Source organism: Nyctereutes procyonoides, unplaced genomic scaffold, assembly GCF_905146905.1.
Source record: "Nyctereutes procyonoides isolate TBG_1078 unplaced genomic scaffold, NYPRO_anot_genome, whole genome shotgun sequence".
NCBI classification, from domain to species: Eukaryota; Metazoa; Chordata; class Mammalia; order Carnivora; family Canidae; genus Nyctereutes; species Nyctereutes procyonoides.
In genome coordinates this window covers 8,334,252-8,354,840 of record NW_026575147.1, presented here as the reverse complement: position 1 = coordinate 8,354,840, position 20,589 = coordinate 8,334,252, and the positions used below count along the sequence as shown (strand labels likewise).

At 47.4% G+C, this 20,589-nt stretch overlaps 1 protein-coding gene across 1 annotated transcript in view; it reads left to right on the top strand.

Annotated features, from left to right (window-relative positions):
• HK2 (hexokinase 2) overlaps positions 1 to 20,589 on the top strand; it is a 61,763-nt gene that overhangs the window by 30,775 nt on the left and 10,399 nt on the right. Inside the window, exons 3-12 of the mRNA XM_055312462.1 lie at positions 4,112 to 4,260; positions 9,255 to 9,374; positions 10,006 to 10,101; positions 10,922 to 11,021; positions 11,296 to 11,479; positions 14,043 to 14,198; positions 15,524 to 15,757; positions 17,191 to 17,495; positions 19,019 to 19,167; positions 19,394 to 19,513. Coding sequence (XP_055168437.1) covers positions 4,112 to 4,260; positions 9,255 to 9,374; positions 10,006 to 10,101; positions 10,922 to 11,021; positions 11,296 to 11,479; positions 14,043 to 14,198; positions 15,524 to 15,757; positions 17,191 to 17,495; positions 19,019 to 19,167; positions 19,394 to 19,513 — 1,613 coding nt within the window. The remainder of the gene's footprint in view (positions 1 to 4,111; positions 4,261 to 9,254; positions 9,375 to 10,005; positions 10,102 to 10,921; positions 11,022 to 11,295; positions 11,480 to 14,042; positions 14,199 to 15,523; positions 15,758 to 17,190; positions 17,496 to 19,018; positions 19,168 to 19,393; positions 19,514 to 20,589) is intronic.

Genomic DNA, 20,589 nt, shown 5'->3' with positions numbered 1-20,589 from the left:
GGGAGCTGGGGAATTAGCTCAAATGGTGGAGCACTTGCTTAGCATGTGTGAGGTAGCAGGATCCATGCCTACATTCTCCAGGGCTGAATTTTATCAAGGGGGATCCCCCCCACCCGTCTGGGCCAATGTACCCAAAAATGGTGGCTATGCAGTGAGCAACTGGGTGCCCTAGTGGTGCGCCTCTCCCGAGGGAGAGGTGGAGGGGATGCGGGGCTTAAGCAACAACAACAAAAAATAGAAGATGAATTTGTTTTTTCCAATGGATTTTGAAACTTTGCTTCCTTCATTTTAGCAGTGATGGTGGTCACATCCAGGAGGCACTGGTGAGAGTTAGAAAAGGTGGCAAACAAATTTAATCTCTAGACTTTCTACAGATGAAACATAAAACCTAGACATAAAAATTAAATGTCTCTGCATGGCAAAAATACCACAAATAAAGTGAAAAGACAGACATCTGACTATAAAAAAATTGTAAATATACACCAACAAAACTATTTTCTTTAATATGCAAAAAGCTCTTTTAGGTTATTAAGAAAATAATGAATGCATTTTCTAAAAAGGCAGAAGTTGTGAATAGCAAGTTCACAGAACAAGGAATTCAAAAGGCCAGTCAACAATTCAAAATGTGTAACCTTAACACAATAGAAGGAAACCAAGTTTGAAAAATAAGATACCACTTTGACCAAAGAGGTTGGTAAAGATTAATTGCTACATAACATGAGACCTTGGTGAGAACAAAACTCAGCTGTTGGTTTGTGTGGAAATCATTGAAAACTTCTAAGCATGAACTTTCAGTCGATGTTTTCCCCGTTAAAAGCATACATCCTTAGAACCAGCAATTCCAACCCCTTTCTCTGAATGTGTCTGTTAATAGCCTCTGATGTCTTTATAAAATAAATGTACATAAGGACACAGGAAATATTAATAATTATTACCTTTGGGGTGTGGAGAAGAAAAGAGAGATACTTACTTTTATTTTTTTCCCCACTTTTATATTACTTGGGCTTTTTTTAAAAAAATCAGATGTTTATACTTTACTACTTTTAGCAAGTTAAATTGCTTTCCAGACATAACGGCCTGCTCAACAATGAAAGAAACCTTACCTCTGACCTGATGGTTTCATAGTATAAATCGGTTCATACCCAAACATTTTGTTTAACAAATGAACCGTCAATGAGCAAATGCAATAGGAGATGTTTTCTTAATATGTTGCCTCAGATAGCAACTATAATTCAGCAGAATGATCTCTCTGGACCGTACTGGGTCCTCTGTCACATGACTGTGCACTTCTTTAAGAAACCTGCCGTAAGCGTGTTTTCCTGCCCCAGAGCTGTCCAGTCTGATAGTCCCATGCCAAGAGATGTGATGCTCCTTCATGCCCCATCACACACTCCCACGCTGCCTGCTCTGGGCTTCTGGAATGTCCTGGAAGGTTCACAGTGGAGGTGGGACTTGAGCTACAAGTAGGTAGGTGTAGGTGGCAATTGGAGTGCTGAGAAAATGCCATGGTCAAACACAGGAATAGGAGCAGTGGTGGTAGTAGCCATTTATTGACAGCTTACTCTGAGCCTACATATTCACACATAGTATGTTCTATATTTCGTGTCTGCCTCATGACCCCTAGGAAAAGTCAGTATTGTGGGCCCTGTTCTACAGGTGAGGTGACGTGCTTAGAGGCTACACAGGTAGTGTAGTGAAGTAGCTGAGCTGAAATTCAAAACAAAGCCTGTGTGCCCATCCCTGAAGGCCCAGCTCTTCACTCCTGCTTTACAGGGGCCTCTCATGCATGGTGCGAAAAGGGTCTATCCACTGTCCCAGAGGGTCACCTTAAGCTTTAGCTCCAGGAGTCATGGTGCTGGGTCTGCCCCAGAGATATCAGACCCTGGAAGGAATACAGTCCTGGGCTGTGGTAGTTATGATCCTATGTGTTTGCAGAACAGGGTGCCGGGGAGGAGGGATGCCGAGAGGAATGTCTGTTCCGGCAGAGTCTGAAAAGAAAGCAAGGGATGACATTCCTTCCTGGGAACGGAGGCTGGGCTGGCCTTGAATCATGACCCCCGTGGTCGCCGATTCAGCGCATTGCATGCGTCCTAGCCTGCAGAGTGCTGATGTAGGCAGTTCGTCTTTGATTTTTCTTTTCATCCCCCATGACAACCAACACATAGCTTTTCTTGCAGTCTGGCAGGGTTCCCACTACCAGGGGAGGCTCAGAACTGGAGTGCCTGGAAAAGTCGCCCATGGCCATGAGAAGGGCAGACTCACCCCAGGTGGAGTTGAGGTTGCCCAGCTATTGAACACCTGTAGCTAGTGAGGTTGGGAGGCTCTCCATAGGCCTGGGAGCAGATGGGAAATTAGCGCCCCTGAGGAGGAACGCTGAAGTCACTGGGCCAGATGCCAATGGCTTTTCTTAGACAGGTTCCTTCAGTCCCTGCTGGTGAAGGTGATTGTGCTTTTCAGTCTGAGAGGCAGCCCTAACTGACATGAGCCCAGAGGACTCCATTGTGGGGATTGGGTAGTGTGTGGGCCTGGGTGGAAAGTTTCTAGTACTTAGGGAGTTTGTCCTAAGTTCTTGGCACCGTGCTGGGTGTTGGAGGCACATTATCTAGTTTCCCCCCTCATAACAACTGCTGGAGTTATGACGTTCCTATTATAGAGGTGAGGTTCCTGAGCCTCAGGAACTTGTCACAGCCAACACGTGGCCAGGTATCTGACAGAGGTAATGTGGGCTCCAGAGCCAGGCTGTGCATGTCACTACTACCAGACCATGGTAGTGTGGAGGCAAGTCCCATAGAATCTTGGTTGGATGACATCACCGCCCCCCCCAACACACACACACAAAGTTGCTCCTTTGGACTATAGAGGCTGTGGGTAGTACCCCCAGGGAGCCGGGCAGAAGTAGCTTTACTTAGGGCCAGTTACTGCTGCTCAGAGGGCCCAGGCACAGAATGGACTCTCTTTGACCCACTCGGTCAGAGCGTTTCCCTGCCCCTGTGGTCCATGCTGCCTTACTTCAGCGGCCGTCACTGAGGGGGAAATGGGCTGAGCGTTGACAAACACTCCAATAAGTTAATTCCCCAGGAAATAACACTGTCTCCTTTGAGAAGGTGTATGGCAGGGCAGTGGAAGATTGGTGGAACTTTTACCGGTAGGAGAAGGCTGCTGAGGGGGTAAACCCACCTCCCCCAACCCTTTCCCACCCTGCCAGCCCCCAGCCCTGGCCTTGGCCTCTGTGCCTCTTCAGCACTTTTATTCTGTGCCATACAATGGAGCATGTCCCTGTAGCCTGCTGTATTATTGTCTAGAATCTGGATGTTTCCTGTATATACTCCTTGTTTCCTGGAGAGAAGGGACACCTGAAGATCTTGATCCACTCGTGTTTGTGGAGTCTCCCGTCCCCCCTCCACTCTGGCTCTGTGTCTGTCCTGAGTGGAACAGCTGAGTGGACTGACTCTTGTCTTACATACCTTTGGGTCAGCATTCTCTCACATTCTAATAAGCCTGGGATCTTTTTGGGGAGCACCTGATTGGCTGGTTTGCTAGGCCTCTTAATTTATAGCTGTTTGGATCCCATTCACTTCATCACATGACCCTCTTATCCTGCCATAGGACATTGCCATCACTGTATGCAGACATTAAAAAATAAATTTTGTATGGGGACCACAATTTGGCTGAAAGCCCAGAGGCCCACAGGCCTATTGCAGTGTGCTGAGTGTCCTGGGGGCATGAAGAACAACACTGAGGCGTGGACTTCTGGGATAGGGCCTGATGGGCCTCTTGAGCTTGGTGGGGGCTTGGCTGAAGGCCCCTGAGATAGTTAGCTCTTGTGAGGGGCTGCACACCCCATCATTGGATGTAAGACCATGTCATTGTTTGTGTGAATTCTAAATTCTAATATAAAAATGCTTAGCATGAAGAAAAAGGATCAGACCATACATAAATATGTGTGATAAAAAAAGAGACACTGGCCACCTCATCACTGGGAGATGACCAGTGTTTTTTTTTTTTTTTTTATGACCAGTGTTTATGGAGGGGACTTGTGGGTTTTTAAGTCCTGGCCTCTGTGAGGAGCTTATCTTTCCTGAACTAATAGTGGTCCATCGTCTCCCTGCAGAACATGGAGAGTTCCTGGCTCTGGACCTTGGAGGGACAAACTTCCGTGTGCTTCGGGTAAGAGTAACAGACAATGGGCTCCAGAAGGTCGAGATGGAGAACCAGATCTATGCCATTCCCGAGGACCTCATGAGAGGCAGCGGCACCCAGGTATGACCTTTCTCTCAGGGGCCGCTGGGGCTGTGGACTCCACAGGCACAGATGCTGCTCTTTCTCTGGTTTGAAGGGAGGAGACCCTGACTGAGGCTCAGATTTTCTGTCCTCTCTCTTCCTGGTGACCCCTTCCTATGCCTGGAGGCTGAGTGAGGCACCTCCGTCAGGAGAGGTGCACAGGGACCATAGAGCAGAGAGCACATGTGAGGCCCCAGGGTCTGGATGTGCTGTAGTGATGTTTTGATTTGCCATGTCTTTTAAGATCTGCTTGCAAGGGCTGGTTATTGATGGAAGCCTGCTGGAGGCTGGACCCACACTGCTGGACACTTGTGGTTGTTAGTGGTGCCATTGAATGGCAAGTCAGAGCACGCGATTGTGGTTTGACACTGCCACCTGCCCCTATGGTCATTCTGCAGCCCTCTCTGACTCATATTTATTATCATAGCATCACAGGAAGATGGAACTTGGCCCTTTCTTTTGTGGTTATTTGCTCTTTCTGTTCTTACTGTCTAGAACAGAAGAGGTTTTGCGTATAGCAGTGGAAGCCTATCGAGAAGACATCAAAATCCAGCTTTGGGGTGTCTGTCCCCCTGGAACTGTAGGGAACTCCGTATGCTTCCACATTGCCCCAAATCATGCTTAGTCATCCCCATATTTCTGGGGCTTCTAGAGCATCTAAACAATAAAAGGAGTGGAAAAAGAAGCAGTGTGAAATCTGAGTAAGAATCCTCTCAATAATAGCTAGAAGAAAAGGAGATAGGATGGAATTGCCACTGTGATAATCTCCAAACATGTATTGAGCCTCTGCTGTGCATTGGGCAGTGATCCTTGGTGGGAATCAAAGTCCCTGCCTTTCCCCTCCATGGCTTTCAGCACAGGTGGACCTCCAGGACACACACCCATCCCTTACTGAGAGTAGTAAATGTGTTGAAGTGGATGAGTGACCATCAGGAGGAGCTGACACTTGGTAACCTAGTGTGCGACAGGCTGAACAAAAGCTTTTTATATACATTTCTTTTTATCCTCATACTATGGGGCCCTATGAGGCTGAGTGCCTCTGTTATCTCACTTTAGAGATGTAGGATTGGGTTTTGAAAGATTGAGTGAATGATTTGGCCTTAGATCATAGGAGTGGTAGGGGTCAGAGTCACAACACAAAGCAAGTTTGATGTATTTGCACAATTCTAAGGGGCTCCGTCCGCTTGGTAAGCTATGTGATGTGGTCAATGTGAGTGGTACTTCCTGGAATTATGCAACATGGTGGTCCTGGATCCCAACTACCTGCCCTTGCTTCCAGAGTAGTTGGCACTCCCTGAAGGGGCTGGTGCTCCTGCACACATGAAGTCCTGGGGGGCAGGCCCTTTGGTGGCTCTCGCTCTCAAGAGTTCCATCAGGAGAGCCCTCCTTCAGAGGGGACCTTCTGGCTACCACACCAGAATTATCTGGCCAGTTGGTGGGTGACAGCCACTGGTCCAGCATGATTCTCTGCTCTTGGGTGTCCAGGGAAATGGGTCTCCCCTTTCAACTGCTCTGCAAAAACCTTCCCTGGGGTGTTCTTCTTGTTCCTGCTTCAGCTGCTTATCAGTTCATGGGTAGGAATCACTGAAGATCTTCCTGGAGATGGCACTGCTGTAGGATCACTTTCAGCTAGAGTGCTGGCTATTCCTGCTGATTTTCTACCCAGCATGTACTCAACAAAAGAGCGAATAGCCCATAAGATGCCCTTCCAGTGGTCACTTTTTAGGCCTTAGGGTTTGGAAGAGGTGGACCCTTCTTATTCCAAGTATACTGTTCTTCCCCACCGTACTGGGCCACCTCTTCGGAAGGGAATTTCAGAACACAAGTAGAACGTGGGGGACATACTATTAGACTCTTTATTTGTCTCTGGGGACAGCGCTGAGGGTAAACTTGCTTTCCTTGTTTTAATGATGGAATTGGACAAGGGAGGTGAAGTCCCGGAGACTGTGGGATTTTAGATCTTTGGGGGTGCTCACAGCTCTGGTATACATAAACAATGTTGCAGTCCAAATTAAAAAAAAAATCTATGAGTGCCACCTAGAAGAAACTATAAAGCTATTGTGATATCTTAAAATTCTTGAATAAATGGAAAAGTGCTACATAAAAATGAAACATGAAGAAAATATAGGTGTTTATTTCACTCTAAGGAAGGGAAAGAATACTCTGTGCCTAAAAGCAGAAAACAGTTGGTCAAAAGACTGGAAGGAAATTCCTAGTGGTTATTGTAGTCATGGAATTACCGGTGCTTTTTTCCCCTATATTTTTCTTTTCTTTTGGATCATAGGTATTAATCTTTTAATTGGAGGAAAACAAATCTGTTTCCAACATAAAATTTAGTTAAGACCGTGACCAAATCACTGAGCCCTAAACTTACAAAAATTTCTGAATATCTGTGAACTTGGGCAGTGTAGGTCCCCGGATAAAATTTGTCTTTTAGCACTTGAGAGCACTTCTTACCAGTTGGGAGCAGTGCATTACAAATTGTAATAGATTTTTTTAAAGATTTTATTTATTTATTCATGAGAGACACACACAGAGAGAGGAACAGAGACATAGGCAGAGAGAGAAGCAGGCTCCATGCAGGGACCCTGATGTGGGACTCGATTCTGGGACTTCAGGATCACGCCCTGGGCCGAAGGCAGACACTCAACCGCTGAGCCCCCCAGGCATCCCTGTAATAGATTTTTAAAGTGTATCTTGTGGGAAGAAGAGTGAGCAGATTCTCAGATCAATAAGGAAAAGGAAACCTCTTCTAACCTTATGAAATGATGCCCTTTGAGCCTTTTTATGGCAGGAAGGTGTTAGCTCTTTCTCCCAGTATCTTATCCTGAGATCATCAGCTAATAGAAAAGGAGATAGTCTTCCAATTAAGAGAGCAGATGGTCATCTCTTCCCTGCTTTTAAAGAGGTGTAGGTTCTCCTGAGCACTGTCCAGTAGAACTTTTGGAAATAGTAGAGCTGCTTCATATCTGCCCCTTGCAATATGTTGGCCACCAGCTAGCTACTGGTGGCACTGAGCACTGGAGATGTAGTCAGTGTGACTGAGGTAATGACTATTAAATTTTTTTAAGATTCTAAGAGATTATAATAACCACAGATGGGTAGTAGCTACTGGATCAGGCTGCATATAAGTTATTACCTCTTCACGGCCTCCCCTTGTTGGCAGCCCAGCTGGAAAGGGAACGGTGGATCAGGGCTGGATAAGAGAACCCATATTGCTTTTCCTCCTTTAAAGCTCCCCCTCCCTTCATTTCTGATGATTGGCCTTATCTCTTTGCACTGCTTCGGCAACTTCCTTTTTTTGAGTAAACACTATTTTTACTAAAGGTCATTTGACTAGACTACCAGGAAGAAGGTGCTGGGAATTTGGTTATATTGTAAATTTTGTCTCTGGTCAACTTCACAATAGAAGAACAGAATTTGAGTATTGATCTAGAAACCTTACGTACATATTAAAATACTTAGCTTCTGCTCAGAGTAGTTGGCACTTTTGCACTGGTGATCCTCTTTGTGAGAGAGTCTTGTGGTTGCCCAGTCTTTGCTTTTGAGAATGTTTTGATTTGAAAATTGAGCATTTCAGCATCAGCTGAGGTTAATTTTGTATGTGACATGACAGGGACAGGATCAATGCAGGAAGTTGTTAGAGCTGGCCTCCTTCTAGATGAGGGTGGCCTTATTTCCTGGACTGCTCCCTGGAAGCATACCTCAGACATCTGGGGAGCCAAGTGGCATCTCAGCCTACTCTGCCACCTGCCCTCCCCCAGCCTGTCAGTTCCTTTGTAAATGTAAATACTTTATGTGGTTAGTGCAGTGATTTTCAAAACACTGCTTCAGGATCACTTGGAGGGCCCCGCCTCTACAATTTCTGATCCAGCAGGTTTGGGTTTGGGCCCTAGAATTTACATTTATAACATGATGTTGGTGATGTGTTGGTCCAGGACCAGCAACCTCTGGGAGCCTCTGGTTTAGTGGAATCTTCCTTGCTTCTGTCTGGAGAGGAAAAGATATGTTCTTATCTACCCACCTTGGCTTTTAGGTTTTGCTATCTGGTCAACCTGGCTCTTGGCATCTACTTGGTCTCCTTGGCCTCTGCTTACTTTTTGTACCAGAATGCCCCTGGCCTCAGGCTGTCAACATCTAGAGGGGGTCTCTCCTAGAGGAAGTCTCTGAGAATGCTGAGTGGGCAAGAAGGAAGCCATGGGACTGTGGGCCTTAGGGCTGATTGAAAGCTTGGGTAATTGTAAATACAGCTTTTTCTTAGGAGCTGTGGGTCCTGCTTGGCATGGTCACAGTTGTGAAGCTGCTCATCCATAAAACCCTGTTTATTCTTTAGTGCTTTTCATGGACTCATTGGTGTTTCATTCTGAAGTTAGAAATCAAAGATAACTTCTTTGAAATGTTCCTGGGAAATTACTTTTCCAGAATGTAGAAGAAATATGAGTTACTTATTTTTGTTAAGTTCATTCATAGAATGCCAACAGAGAATGTTGTTCCCCAATCACAAGAGACAGGGATGTTAAAATACTTTTTGGCAGTGAGATAGGCTGCCCTCTCTGGCGAGACAGTCAGCTGTGCACCCATGTCAAGGAGGGTTCTGACAGAGCCGCCAAGGGATGTTCTGTTCCTAGGGTATGTGATAACTTTGTAATTAGCTTTACCTATGATTTCCCCTGCCCCACACAGTTCTTTTGACAGTGGTTTGGATAAATGGTTTGTGTGGATGACAGTATTTAATAAGCACTAATTAATGTTAAGCCCTTATCTGTACTGACTCATTTAATCCTTTTGGTAACGCTGAGGGCAGGTATAGTTATCACCTCCATTTTATAGATGAGCAAATTAAGACTTTAGAGGGGATACATATCTTTTGCACAAATTCAACTAGTTCTTTTCTAAGCTTCAAGTCCAGGTATGCTCTTAATTTCCATGCTATTTTCCCTCCCTACTCATCTTCCTGTGTTGTGTGCCCTTAGCTGTTTGACCACATTGCTGAATGCCTGGCTAACTTCATGGATAAGCTGCAAATCAAAGACAAGAAGCTCCCCTTGGGTTTTACCTTCTCATTCCCCTGTGTCCAAACAAAACTAGATGAGGTAAGATGAGTTCTGTAGACATTTTTGTTGGTTCATTCTTTGGGTTGGAAGGTCTGGGATGAACTTTGAGCCAGTTGCTTCTGTGGTTTTAGAGGCGGCTCTGATGGTTGTATGGATGGGGTTTGAGTATTGAGAGTTCTGTCCTCTGGTTGAGTGTGTGTAGGTGTGGGTGGGTGGTGAAGAAATGTCAAATGGGGAGAGGGTCTTTATCACTCATCTCTCAAAGGATAATATACAACTCCCCATAGGTTGTACATTATTCTCATCCCTTGTAGGGAACCAGGAATGAGAACTCCTTTGATGTGGAGTATCATGATAAAGTTTCTTGGAAGGAAGATGTCTAGGGAATTAATGATGAGAGTATCTTATTTTGGCATTTCCATAGCCTGTTCTTTCCACTTCTTGGGGGCAGTAGATCATGAAGGAATCATTCATTGAATCTTCTTTCTGGAGGTTTGATGGGGGCCCCGTTTCTCTTTCCTAGGCTAGTCAGGAAGCAGTATGAATATTTAAGCGTGGTTGTAGTTTAGCTTACCTCCATGGCAGAGGTCTCCACTTATGACTGGTTGTTTGAGTAGTGTGATCTGAATTTTGTGAGGAATCAGTGTTCATTCCTTGGTCCTTTTTTCAGAGTTTCCTGGTCTCCTGGACAAAGGGGTTCAAGTCCAGTGGTGTGGAAGGCAAAGATGTGGTTACTCTGATTCGGAAGGCCATCCAGAGGAGAGGGGTGAGTAGGGGAAGCAGGGATGGGGAGGCAGGAGTTTGGGGTCTGGGGCTCTTTACATTCTTTTGAGTCTGTTCTGAAATCTTTCCTAGTCTGTCCTCAAATCAGCATGAGAACCTTTTTGTAGTTTTTAAGGAGAGGTTTTCTTTTCCTTCGAGGCTAGGTTTACCCAATACTATTAATTTTTTCTCCCCAGTTTTACTGAGGTATAGTTGATGTATGGCTAAGTTTAAGGCATGCTTCATAATAACTTGGCATCCACATACTGTGAAATTATTGCCACACTGATAATCTTATATATAATTAGATGCCTCTTGGGTCTTCACATTCACATGATGGATAACAACGATATACATTTGAATTTCTCATATTAATGTGATGGATTAATAATCTTAGCCTTGGTACAAGAAAAACCCTTCAGTCTTTAACCTGAAGAAGACTTGATTATCATTTTCAAATAAGAAGGTTGGGATAATGTTGGTATCAGGATAGAAGGAGGGAGAGAAAGAAAAGGAGAAGAAAGAGAAGGAGAAGGGGATAGCAATGATAAGATGGGCTCTTGTGAATGCAGTGATGTCTATAAACTAGACTGTGGGTTTGGTGGCCTCCATGGTGAGGACAGGCAGGGTGGGGAGTGAGTCACTGCTGTCAGACCAGATTGGGACCCAATTCCCAGCTCTAACCTTCTTTGGCTCCCAGTAGGGTTTGTAAGGGGGCAGCCCTTATGCACCTGAGCTGTGTGTCTTGCTGCTCTTTCTCTCTGTCTTCACAATTGTAACCTTTCTGTGATGGTGATATCAGAGCCCCCCTTTTATCCCTGCAGGACTTTGATATTGATATCGTGGCCGTAGTGAATGACACAGTTGGGACCATGATGACCTGTGGTTATGATGACCAGAATTGTGAGATTGGTCTCATTGTAGGTGAGTGAACACTGGGTATGGGGAGTCAGTGCTGGCTAATGGGTGGGGGTGAGGGCTGGAAAAGGAGAAGGCGTCATGACCTGGATGCTTCTTTATACTTCATATTAGAAGATAATGGTATGCCTCAGCCAGGACTTGAGAGTTGGGGGTGGTTGTGGATTAGGTCATGCTGGGATACATGCATTCCTGGGCAGCCTCAGGAATAAGAGGGGGTTGGGAGGGTGGGGGGGAGGCTGGTGCAAGTGGGTACTAAGCAGTCCTTTGTTTTGGCCAGGCACGGGCAGCAATGCCTGCTACATGGAAGAGATGCGTCACATTGACATGGTGGAGGGCGACGAGGGGCGGATGTGTATCAACATGGAATGGGGGGCTTTTGGAGACGACGGCATACTCGATGACTTCCGCACTGAGTTTGATCAGGAGATCGACATGGGCTCCCTGAACCCCGGGAAACAACTGTGAGGAGCAGCCCCTGTGTGCAGTGGGCTCATGGGGGTGGGCTCAGGAACTTTGGTGCGGGCTGACCAGGGCTGGGGGGTGGTTCTCACTTTTGCTTTGTAGTCTTACATCCTGAAAGGTTGCCAGGGCACCCCCTGGTTATGGGAATGATGTGCTCATCACACGCATCATGACTATAAATTGCTGAGAGGGCTCTAAAAATGACAAAACAAGCAGACAGACCAGATTATAGGTAATAATTGGGCTATGTCCTTCAGAGCCATTGTTTTAGAAGGCTAATTGTTGGCCCTGCTCTTTCTTCCACCTTCAATTTGTAAGTTGTCCAAAGAAACAGTTTGTGAGACACAGAAGAAAAGTCATCATGAGATGGCCAAGCCTAGGGCTCCTGAAAGCTATCTTCATAGCTCCCACCCCTGCCATTTCCCAGAGGATGAGGCTATGACAATTGCCTCCTATGTATTGGCTGAGGCTCTGACTCCAACCTCTACTAGAGCTGTCTGGGAGCTGAGCTGGACCAGCTTTAGGCAGACCCGAGGCCTGTGGAAAAGTAGGTTTAGGAACCTCCTTGGCCACTTCCCTGAATCTGTGGCCCAGCAGGGGTTCTTGGGTGAACTGAACCAGGCGGGCCTCCAACATTTTGCACCCTGAATATTATACTCTCCAGCCTGACTGGACTTGATTTTTAGTTATTTTTGACTGTTACAAAACATTATTTCGCTGTCATTATTACACCAACATTGGCCCAATGTCCCTATTAAAGATCTTGAAACAGGGATTGCTGTAAGCTCTGAAGGCAATTACAAAATGTTTTGAGCAATTCAGGTCCCCTCTGGTCTTCTTGCTGGTATGACTGTTGGAGGAAACCTTCTGGCATAGATCTTTGCTCAGAGAGTAAAACCCAACTCTATCAGCCAGCTCAGCAATGGGGTACCTTTTTCTTTACAGGGAGAGTCCTTGCTTCCTCAAGGCATGGTTTATATAAGTCACAAGCTTCTCCCACATACTGAAGCATGAGTCCACTGATCTGTAGTTTTCATAGGAACACCCTGGCTATGTCTGCCATGGCTGGTGAAAATCTGTGGGTTGAAAAGTCACTCATTCAATGTCTGCCTCCAAGAATGAGGCACACCCAAGCCATTCAGAGGAGCCATATGCCCGTTAAAGTGTCCGAAGACAATTGCCAACCCTGCCTTGACAACACACCATTGGCCCAGCCTTAGATAAATCAAAAAGGCTGGGAGGACGTAGACCAAAGTGTCAGCCATGGTAGCCCCGAAGTCATCATTGGTCTCCAGTAGGAACTTTTCCCCACTCTTTATGTATTTCTAAATAAATATTTTCCTAAATGTTGCCGGGAAGAAAGTGTTTTTAAAAAGCTGGGATAAAAGATTTTATAAATCACCCACACCTCAGAGTCCCACTGGACACATTCCCTATCTTCTATAGACCTAGCTACTTGGAGAAGGTGCAGAGGCAGATACACGAATTCCTGCCTGTAAAAGCCAGGCTGCCTCCCGCACAGCGTGCCTGTGCTAGTGCTTGGAGATTGTAAGTGCACCCTCGGCTCAAGCGGTTTTGTCAGCTCCGCACTTAGCTCCAGTTCTGCCACACCTGGCCCTGGCACTTCCTGAGGGCCCGGCTTCCTCCTGTAGATTGTACCAGATGATGTCGTAACCCCTTCAACACCCTCGCTCTGGGTTTCTTCGCTGAAGCCCTGCCTAGGTAGCATCTGCTTTCCCTGGGGACCTCCTCTCCAGACCCCAGATCCTTAGATACCAAGAAAGGGCATTCTTTGCTGCCACAGAGAATGCTGAAGAAGGTTCAGTTTCTCCTATCACACAGTTTGAGCCTGAAAGCCTGGCTTCTAAAGAAAACAGCATCACCTAGTGTTGAAAAAATTAATTAGCTGATTAGCTCTCAGCTTGGCGGCAGCCCTCTGTCTTTCTAAAACGTGCCTTTATCTTGTCACCTGCCTGCTCAGAAACTTCCAACATTTCCCACTCCCAGATTTCCACGACCGTCTGATGTTCTAATCTGACCTAATCCTGCCCTGGGTTGTTTGTACTGTTTTCTAGGAATCCACAAATGACCTTGCAAGGGGAGGGCAGTGTGAGATGTTGCTGGGCCTGTGCCACTAATTTGATCATATTGACCTTTTTTTTCTCTTGTGTATAACTATTGAGGTTCTACATAAGGTTTCATTTTTAAAAAGTATTTCCTTGGCTAGAGAAAAAAAATTAAGTCAATACCCTACACGTAAGTTACTTAACCTAAAATTCAGGCTGTTCTACAGTGTTCCAAATCCCCTGGATATTGTTTGTCTGCTAACGGCCCTTCCCCTCCATAGTTCAAAGCCCCACCTGCCTGCAGAGATGGCCCAGATGCTCCGATCCTGTAGCCTCCCCTGAGCTGTCACCTCCCTGAACATCTGAGTCCCAGCAGTGCCACACAAGTTAACAATTGTGCATCAACCTCACGTGTGTGCATGTTTCCTTCATAGGGAAGTTGTGAGTTCATTGAGAGCAAGGACTGTTATTTATTGTTTGGTCTGTATCCCTGCAGATTTGAGAAGATGATCAGTGGGATGTACATGGGAGAACTGGTGAGGCTTATCCTGGTGAAGATGGCCAAGGAAGAGCTACTTTTCGGGGGGAAGCTCAGCCCAGGGCTCCTTGCTACTGGCCAGTTTGAGACCAAAGACGTTTCAGATATTGAAGGGTAAGCTTCCAAGTCCCTCTTTGTTCGCTGGGTCTCCAGAAGAGTGGACAGGCCCTTAGGGAATGAAAAAGAGGGGCTGGGTGTTGACCCCTCAGATTTGGACAGCGAGAAGGTCTTATGCAATGTGGTCCTTGGCAGGCATGTGGCTTGACTTAACTTTTCAGACTGTCTGTACCCTTGTCCATTACCCTGGTGGCTCCTGGTGCTACATGGGTGGGACTGGGGCTTGGCTTAATGCCAGAGGCTCCCAGTGGGCCCTTGATGACTCATGTATCTACTTTCCTTCTCTTCTCCTGAAGCTCTGACATTTCTTTCTCTGTTGGTGAGTCTCCAAAAGGGCTCTGTCCTGCTTTATAACAGAAGAATAGGTCTTTGGATGGCCCTAAGATTTACCCATTTAGTTCCAATAGGTATAGCGGAAGCTGGCATTTCACACAGTGGCATGGTTGAGTGAGGATGGTCTGAATCTTGTTTTTCAGTTAACAGTATTCAAAGACTTGGGCTCAGTTTCCTGTTCTTGAGACTCACTTGTTGCTTGAGGAGCCTGTTGTTTCAGGGACCAGATGTGGAGAGGAAGGGATTTGGGTACTAGAGGGAACAGTGAAACAGTTCCAGTGACCTCAAGTGGAAACTCTTGAGGGAATTGTGCTTGCTTGTTAAACGCTAAGGGGATGGAATAATGCATGCTTGTGAGAGCACTTAGTTGCCCTGAGAATACTGCTAAGTTCATGGCAGCAGACACTAGCACAGTCTCTAGCACAGGTTAAAGCAGTGCCTGCTCTGTTGTGAAAGGCAATGAGCTGACTGCTTCATAGAAAATGAGCTCTGCAGCTGGGTGGTTGGTGGCAGGGACACTGTTCCTTCTACCCCTAGATAGAAAAACATAGCATGTTCTCTCCCCACCCCCTTCCTCTCTCTGTCTGTCTCTCTGTTTCTCTCTCTCTCTCTCTCTCACACACACACACACACACACACACGCGCGCACACACAAAACTTGGTGTGTGAAGCCATAAGAGCAGAGCCTTGTCCTTACATAGTATGTGCATAAAAAATACTGGTTGTCCCATTGGGAAAAAGAAGCACTTGAGCACTGTGTATGTGTGTGTGAATGTAAGAGTGTGTGTGTCTGAGAGAGGAGGCTCACATTGGCTCTGTTGTGTTTCCCCTTTGTTCTGCCTTTCCGTTGATGGGTAGAGCCCTGAAGGCGGTGTTTGTTGGGAGATGGTGTTTGCTGGCGCTGAGTGGCTTCCTTGTCGGCCTGCAGCCCGCCCTCCCACTGGCCACAGTGGGTTGGCCATGTGCTCACACACTGTCCTCTTTCCCAGGGAAAAGGATGGCATCCGGAAGGCCCGTGAGGTGCTGGTGCGGCTGGGCATAGACCCGACACAGGAGGACTGCGTGGCTACTCACCGAGTCTGCCAGATTGTGTCTACACGCTCAGCCAGCCTGTGTGCAGCCACCCTGGCAGCCGTGCTGCGGCGCATCAAGGAGAACAAGGGCAAGGAGCGGCTGCGCTCCACCATTGGGGTTGATGGCTCTGTCTACAAGAAGCACCCGCAGTGAGTCAGTGTGCTGGAATCCACAGTGACGGGGCCCCTGATGGGCCTGAAAGAGGACCCTAGTGACTCCACAGTTAACTCCATATTGCATCCTGGGGTGGTGATGGACCATGGAGTTGAGGGGCTCTGTAGAATAAGCTCCCAGCTGGGCATGTGGGGATTGGGAGCATGTCCTCCTTGGCAGGCTTGGAGGTGATTCCTGAGGGCTCCCAATGACTAGAGTTGCACTCAAGGCTCTCCTGGCCATGGGGCTCTGTTTACCACCCTCTTGTTGAGGAGTTGGGTTTCTTTGCACTTGTTTCCTTGACTTTCATGTTTCTGGAGGGTCCATTCAGGTGGTGTGCCAGAGGACACCCGAGCTCAGTCTGTCTGGCCGACCTGGGCATTGAATAATCTGGCACTTCCCCTCCACATTTGATCCCTTCAGTCCCAAGTGTCGAAATAATCAAATTTCATTTGGGCCCTGGCTGCTCTCTCTGTGGTACTCACTTATCTCATTTTCATCTGATACGAGTGCCAGTGCAGCATGCCTTCGTTAACTGAATTGGTCTTCTAATCCATTGCTTCCAAAACTTGAAAGTGCACATGAATCACCTGGGGAATCTTGTTAAGAGACAGATTCCGGGGATCCCTGGGTGGCGCAGCGGTTTAGCGCCTGCCTTTGGCCCAGGGCGCGATCCTGGAGACCCAGGATCGAATCCCACATCGGGCCCCCAGTGCATGGAGCCTGCTTCTCCCTCTGCCTGTGTCTCTGCCTCTCTCTCTCTCTCTCTCTCTCTCTCTCTCTGTGACTATCATAAATAAATAAAAATTAAAAAAAAAGAAGAGACAGATTCCGATTCAGAAGGGTCCAGCCCTTGACGCTGTGTCTCGGCCCCTGGTGGTGTGCTGCTCACAGACCATACCTGGAACAGCAAGGCCCTGGAGACCAGGGCTTAGAGCAGCTACCACCCGAGAATTTCTTGCTGAACGCACCTGTTGTCTTGAGCTGTTCAGGCACCTTTGGGATTGTTGTTATGAATTGGCCATAGAGACCAAAGTCCAGAAAAGCACTTCTCCTCTTTCTGTTTTGGGTCTTTCCCAGGCAGCATCTAATGAAATGAGCACCGAAGCCCGAATCATCATTGGTGTCAGAGTCCCCTGATTCCGATGCCCATGTATGGGGTGGAAGAGCTGTGGCCTGTGGGAAGGGGAGTTCTTAATGTGACCCTGTGCAGGGGGGAGTGCCTTCTGACAATGAGCCTTTTCCCTTCTCCCAGCCAGGGTGGTCATGGATGAATATGTGAGCTTTAATAGTGTTGACTGCCAACTTGGGAGGGCAGGGAGAGTCCATTCATCTGCCTCCTGCAGGTGCCTCCTGACCTTGGGGCTGAGGCGGCCAGACTTTTGCCCCATTGACCCTAATATCTCTTACCCTGTCTCGGTGACTGCAGTTTCGCCAAACGTCTTCACAAGACCGTGAGGCGCTTGGTGCCCGACTGTGATGTCCGCTTCCTGCGTTCCGAGGATGGCAGTGGCAAGGGGGCCGCCATGGTGACGGCGGTGGCCTACCGGCTGGCTGACCAACACCGAGCTCGCCAGAATACCCTGGAGTCTCTGAAGCTGAGCCGCGAGCAGCTACTGGAGGTCAAGAGGAGGATGAACGTAGAAATGGGGCGAGGTCTGAGCAAGGAGACTCACGCCATTGCCCCCGTCAAGATGCTGCCCACTTACGTGTGCGCCACCCCTGATGGCACAGGTATGCGGTGCAGCTGCTACCCAGCTCACTGTGGTGGGCCTTTGTTGTGATGTTCAGGCCTCAGGCGCTCCCCTAGCTTTAGCATTGGATATTTGGAGCAGAACATGTTTCTTCAACTACGGTACTAGGAGATTCTAGTGTTCAGTAAGTTCAACCAAGGCATTCCTCTAAATTGAATAATAATAATAAACACTTATTGAATGCCTGCTATGTGTCAAGCACTTCTGTAAGCATTTAATCTTTAACTGTTAACAGAGATTAGTAATTAATTTTGTTAACAAACTAAGATGTATGGCATAAAACTGAGGCACAGAGAAATTAAGAGACCTGCCCAAGATCACACAGCTGGAAAATGGCAGAGCTGGGATTCAAACCCAGGAATTTTGGTTTAAGGTTCAGTTCTTATAAGCCCTAGGTCAGGTGTTGGCAAACCTAAGGCCCATGAGCTAAGTCTGGCCCACTACTTATTTTTTTAAATAAAGTTTTACCAATACACAGCATGCTCAATTGTCTACGTATTGTTCATGGCTGCTTTGCACTACTGTGACAGAGTTGTATGGTTGCAGCAGGGATCGTGACTCACAAGACCTAAAATGTTTACTGCCCAACCCTTTATAGACCAAGATTGCTGACCCATGGTCTGGGTCTTGAAAATTGAGACATGGTGGTCTTTTCCCAATTCAGAGAAAACTAACATTGAGCAGGCCAGTGTCACACATTGGTACGGGTGCCAGACATAGGGACTGGACCTTGGTCCCTTCTCTTCCGGCTTCTGGCCTGTGGGCCTGAGTGAGTGACTCAAACTAGCTCAGCCAGGTCTGCCTCCTCCACCAGGGGGAAAAGCCATGTGTCCTCCTCAGGGCTGCCTGAGGGTTGTATGAAGGGTGTTTCTGAGGCACGTAGCACATTAGGATTGCCCAACAAAGGAGGGTTTTTTCATGTAAAAAGATTTCCCTTAAAAAGTTGAACTCTGTTATTTCTTCTCTATTCTAGAAGATAGGATAAGGTGGCCTTTGATTGAACATGAATGACATGTTTAGAATTTTTTTAAAATAGATTTTGTTTATTTATTTGACAGAGAGACAGCACATGTAAGGGAGCATGAGCAGGGAAAAGGGCAGAGGAGGAAGGAGAAGCAGGCTCCTCCCTGAGTAGGGAGCCCGACACTGTGGGGCTCCATCCTAGGACCCTGTTATCATGAGCCAAAGGCAGACGCTTAATCGACTGAGCCACCCAGGTGCCCCTAGATTTTCTGAGTGTACTGTATCATGTATCATAATTTCTACAGTCCCACAGACCTCCTTGTGGCTTCTGGGGCCATCTGAACTCATTTGAGGACCAGTAAGGAGACAGCAAGACCCTGGTCCCAGGGATCTTATTATCTTTATTGTTAAATGGAGCACACAGTCCATTTGAGGGGCTGCCAGAGGAGGTGCCTGTTAGGGAAAGTGCTTGTGACTGTCACTCTGCAGTGGTGACATGGTGCTGCTGCAGCACATCATCTTCCTGGGTTTCTTTTTTAGAGAAAGGTGACTTCCTGGCCTTGGACCTTGGAGGTACCAATTTCCGGGTCCTGCTGGTGCGTGTGAAGAATGGAAAGCGACGCGGCGTGGAGATGCACAACAAGATCTACTCTATCCCGCAGGACGTCATGCATGGCACTGGGGATGAGGTGAGGCAATGTGGCACCTCTGGGAGGGGACCCCAGTAGATACCTGCTTCTCGCCCAGGAGGGCAAAGCTTTCTCTGCTCACCCAATGTCCCAAGGAGGGCTAGGTGGGCTGGGGCCCTGGCCTGGTCTTCGCTCAGGTTTGTGCCCGAGCTTGCATTTCTCTTGAGTGGAACCTCCCGAGCTTGTGGGGAGGGCCTCTTCCTCAGAGCCTGACTTTTCCCTGCAGCTCTTTGACCATATTGTCCAGTGCATCGCCGACTTCCTTGAGTACATGGGCATGAAAGGCGTGTCCCTGCCTCTGGGTTTCACCTTCTCCTTCCCCTGCCAGCAGAACAGCCTGGACGAGGTAACGGAGTCTTCCCAGAGGGCTTGCCTGTGGGCTTTGTCGATCTACTCCAGCCAGAGTTTGTAGCAGGGGAGAAAGTTGAGTTGAAAGGAGGGAAGAAGGGCATGAGTAAGCAGAGGTGACAAGGGGCCTGTTGAAGGGAATGGTTCAGTTGGAGCTAGTGGAGGTTAAGTAGGTCACGATGGTTGGGATGATGACGATGATGCTAATCAAAATATAAACAACAGTGAACATTTTTGCAGCACTTTATGCCAGGCACTATGCTAGGCTTCCTCCTATGTGTTATCTCATTTAACCCTCACAGCAGTTATATAAGGTAGGTGTTTATATTCCCATTTTGCAGAAAGGAAAACAAAAGAGATGTCAAGTATCTTGCACCAGATCAGAAGGCTTAAGAGTGGCCAAGCTAAGATTTGAATTCTGATTTCCTGTATCTGAGACCCTGTTCTCAATGGTGCCCACCAGCTCCTGTGGGACATTTTCATTCATCTCCTGTTGCTTAGATGCCCTAGTTCTTCTTGAGTCCTTGCTTCCCTTTTCATTCCTTTTCAACTTGCCTTCCGTGAATGAAGAGCTGGTGTGCTCAGATATTCTGGACATGGTGTATTGGGAATGTAAGAGAGCTGAGTACCAGGCCTGGGTTTGTTGTGGGTTGACAGTCAGCATATTGGTTGTTAGGATACTATTGCCTAAGCAGTTGTCTCTCTGTGTCAGTTGGTTCTCTAGATGCTTACCTGCCTGTTTATGAATGGACAGTATGCGGTGGACAAAGTGGCCAGGGTACACAAGGCATGGTTCCTGCTTTAGGGGCTCACACACAGACTGTGCTGATGTAAAGTAAGCAAGCTCAGGAAGACATGAGCTGCTGTTGGGAACAGGGCACCCATCAGGTACAGGAGCCCGGAGGCTGCACAGTATGACTTTAACCTAAGCGCATACCTGGGAAGAAGACTTGGATCGTCATCCAAGTGTGAAGAGTGAGTGGATGGGAAAGAAGGGCAGACAGGCCTGGCAGTGTGGAGGAGAGCACAGAAGTGGGAAACGTCTCAGGTACAGGGAGTTTGGTCCAGTGGGGA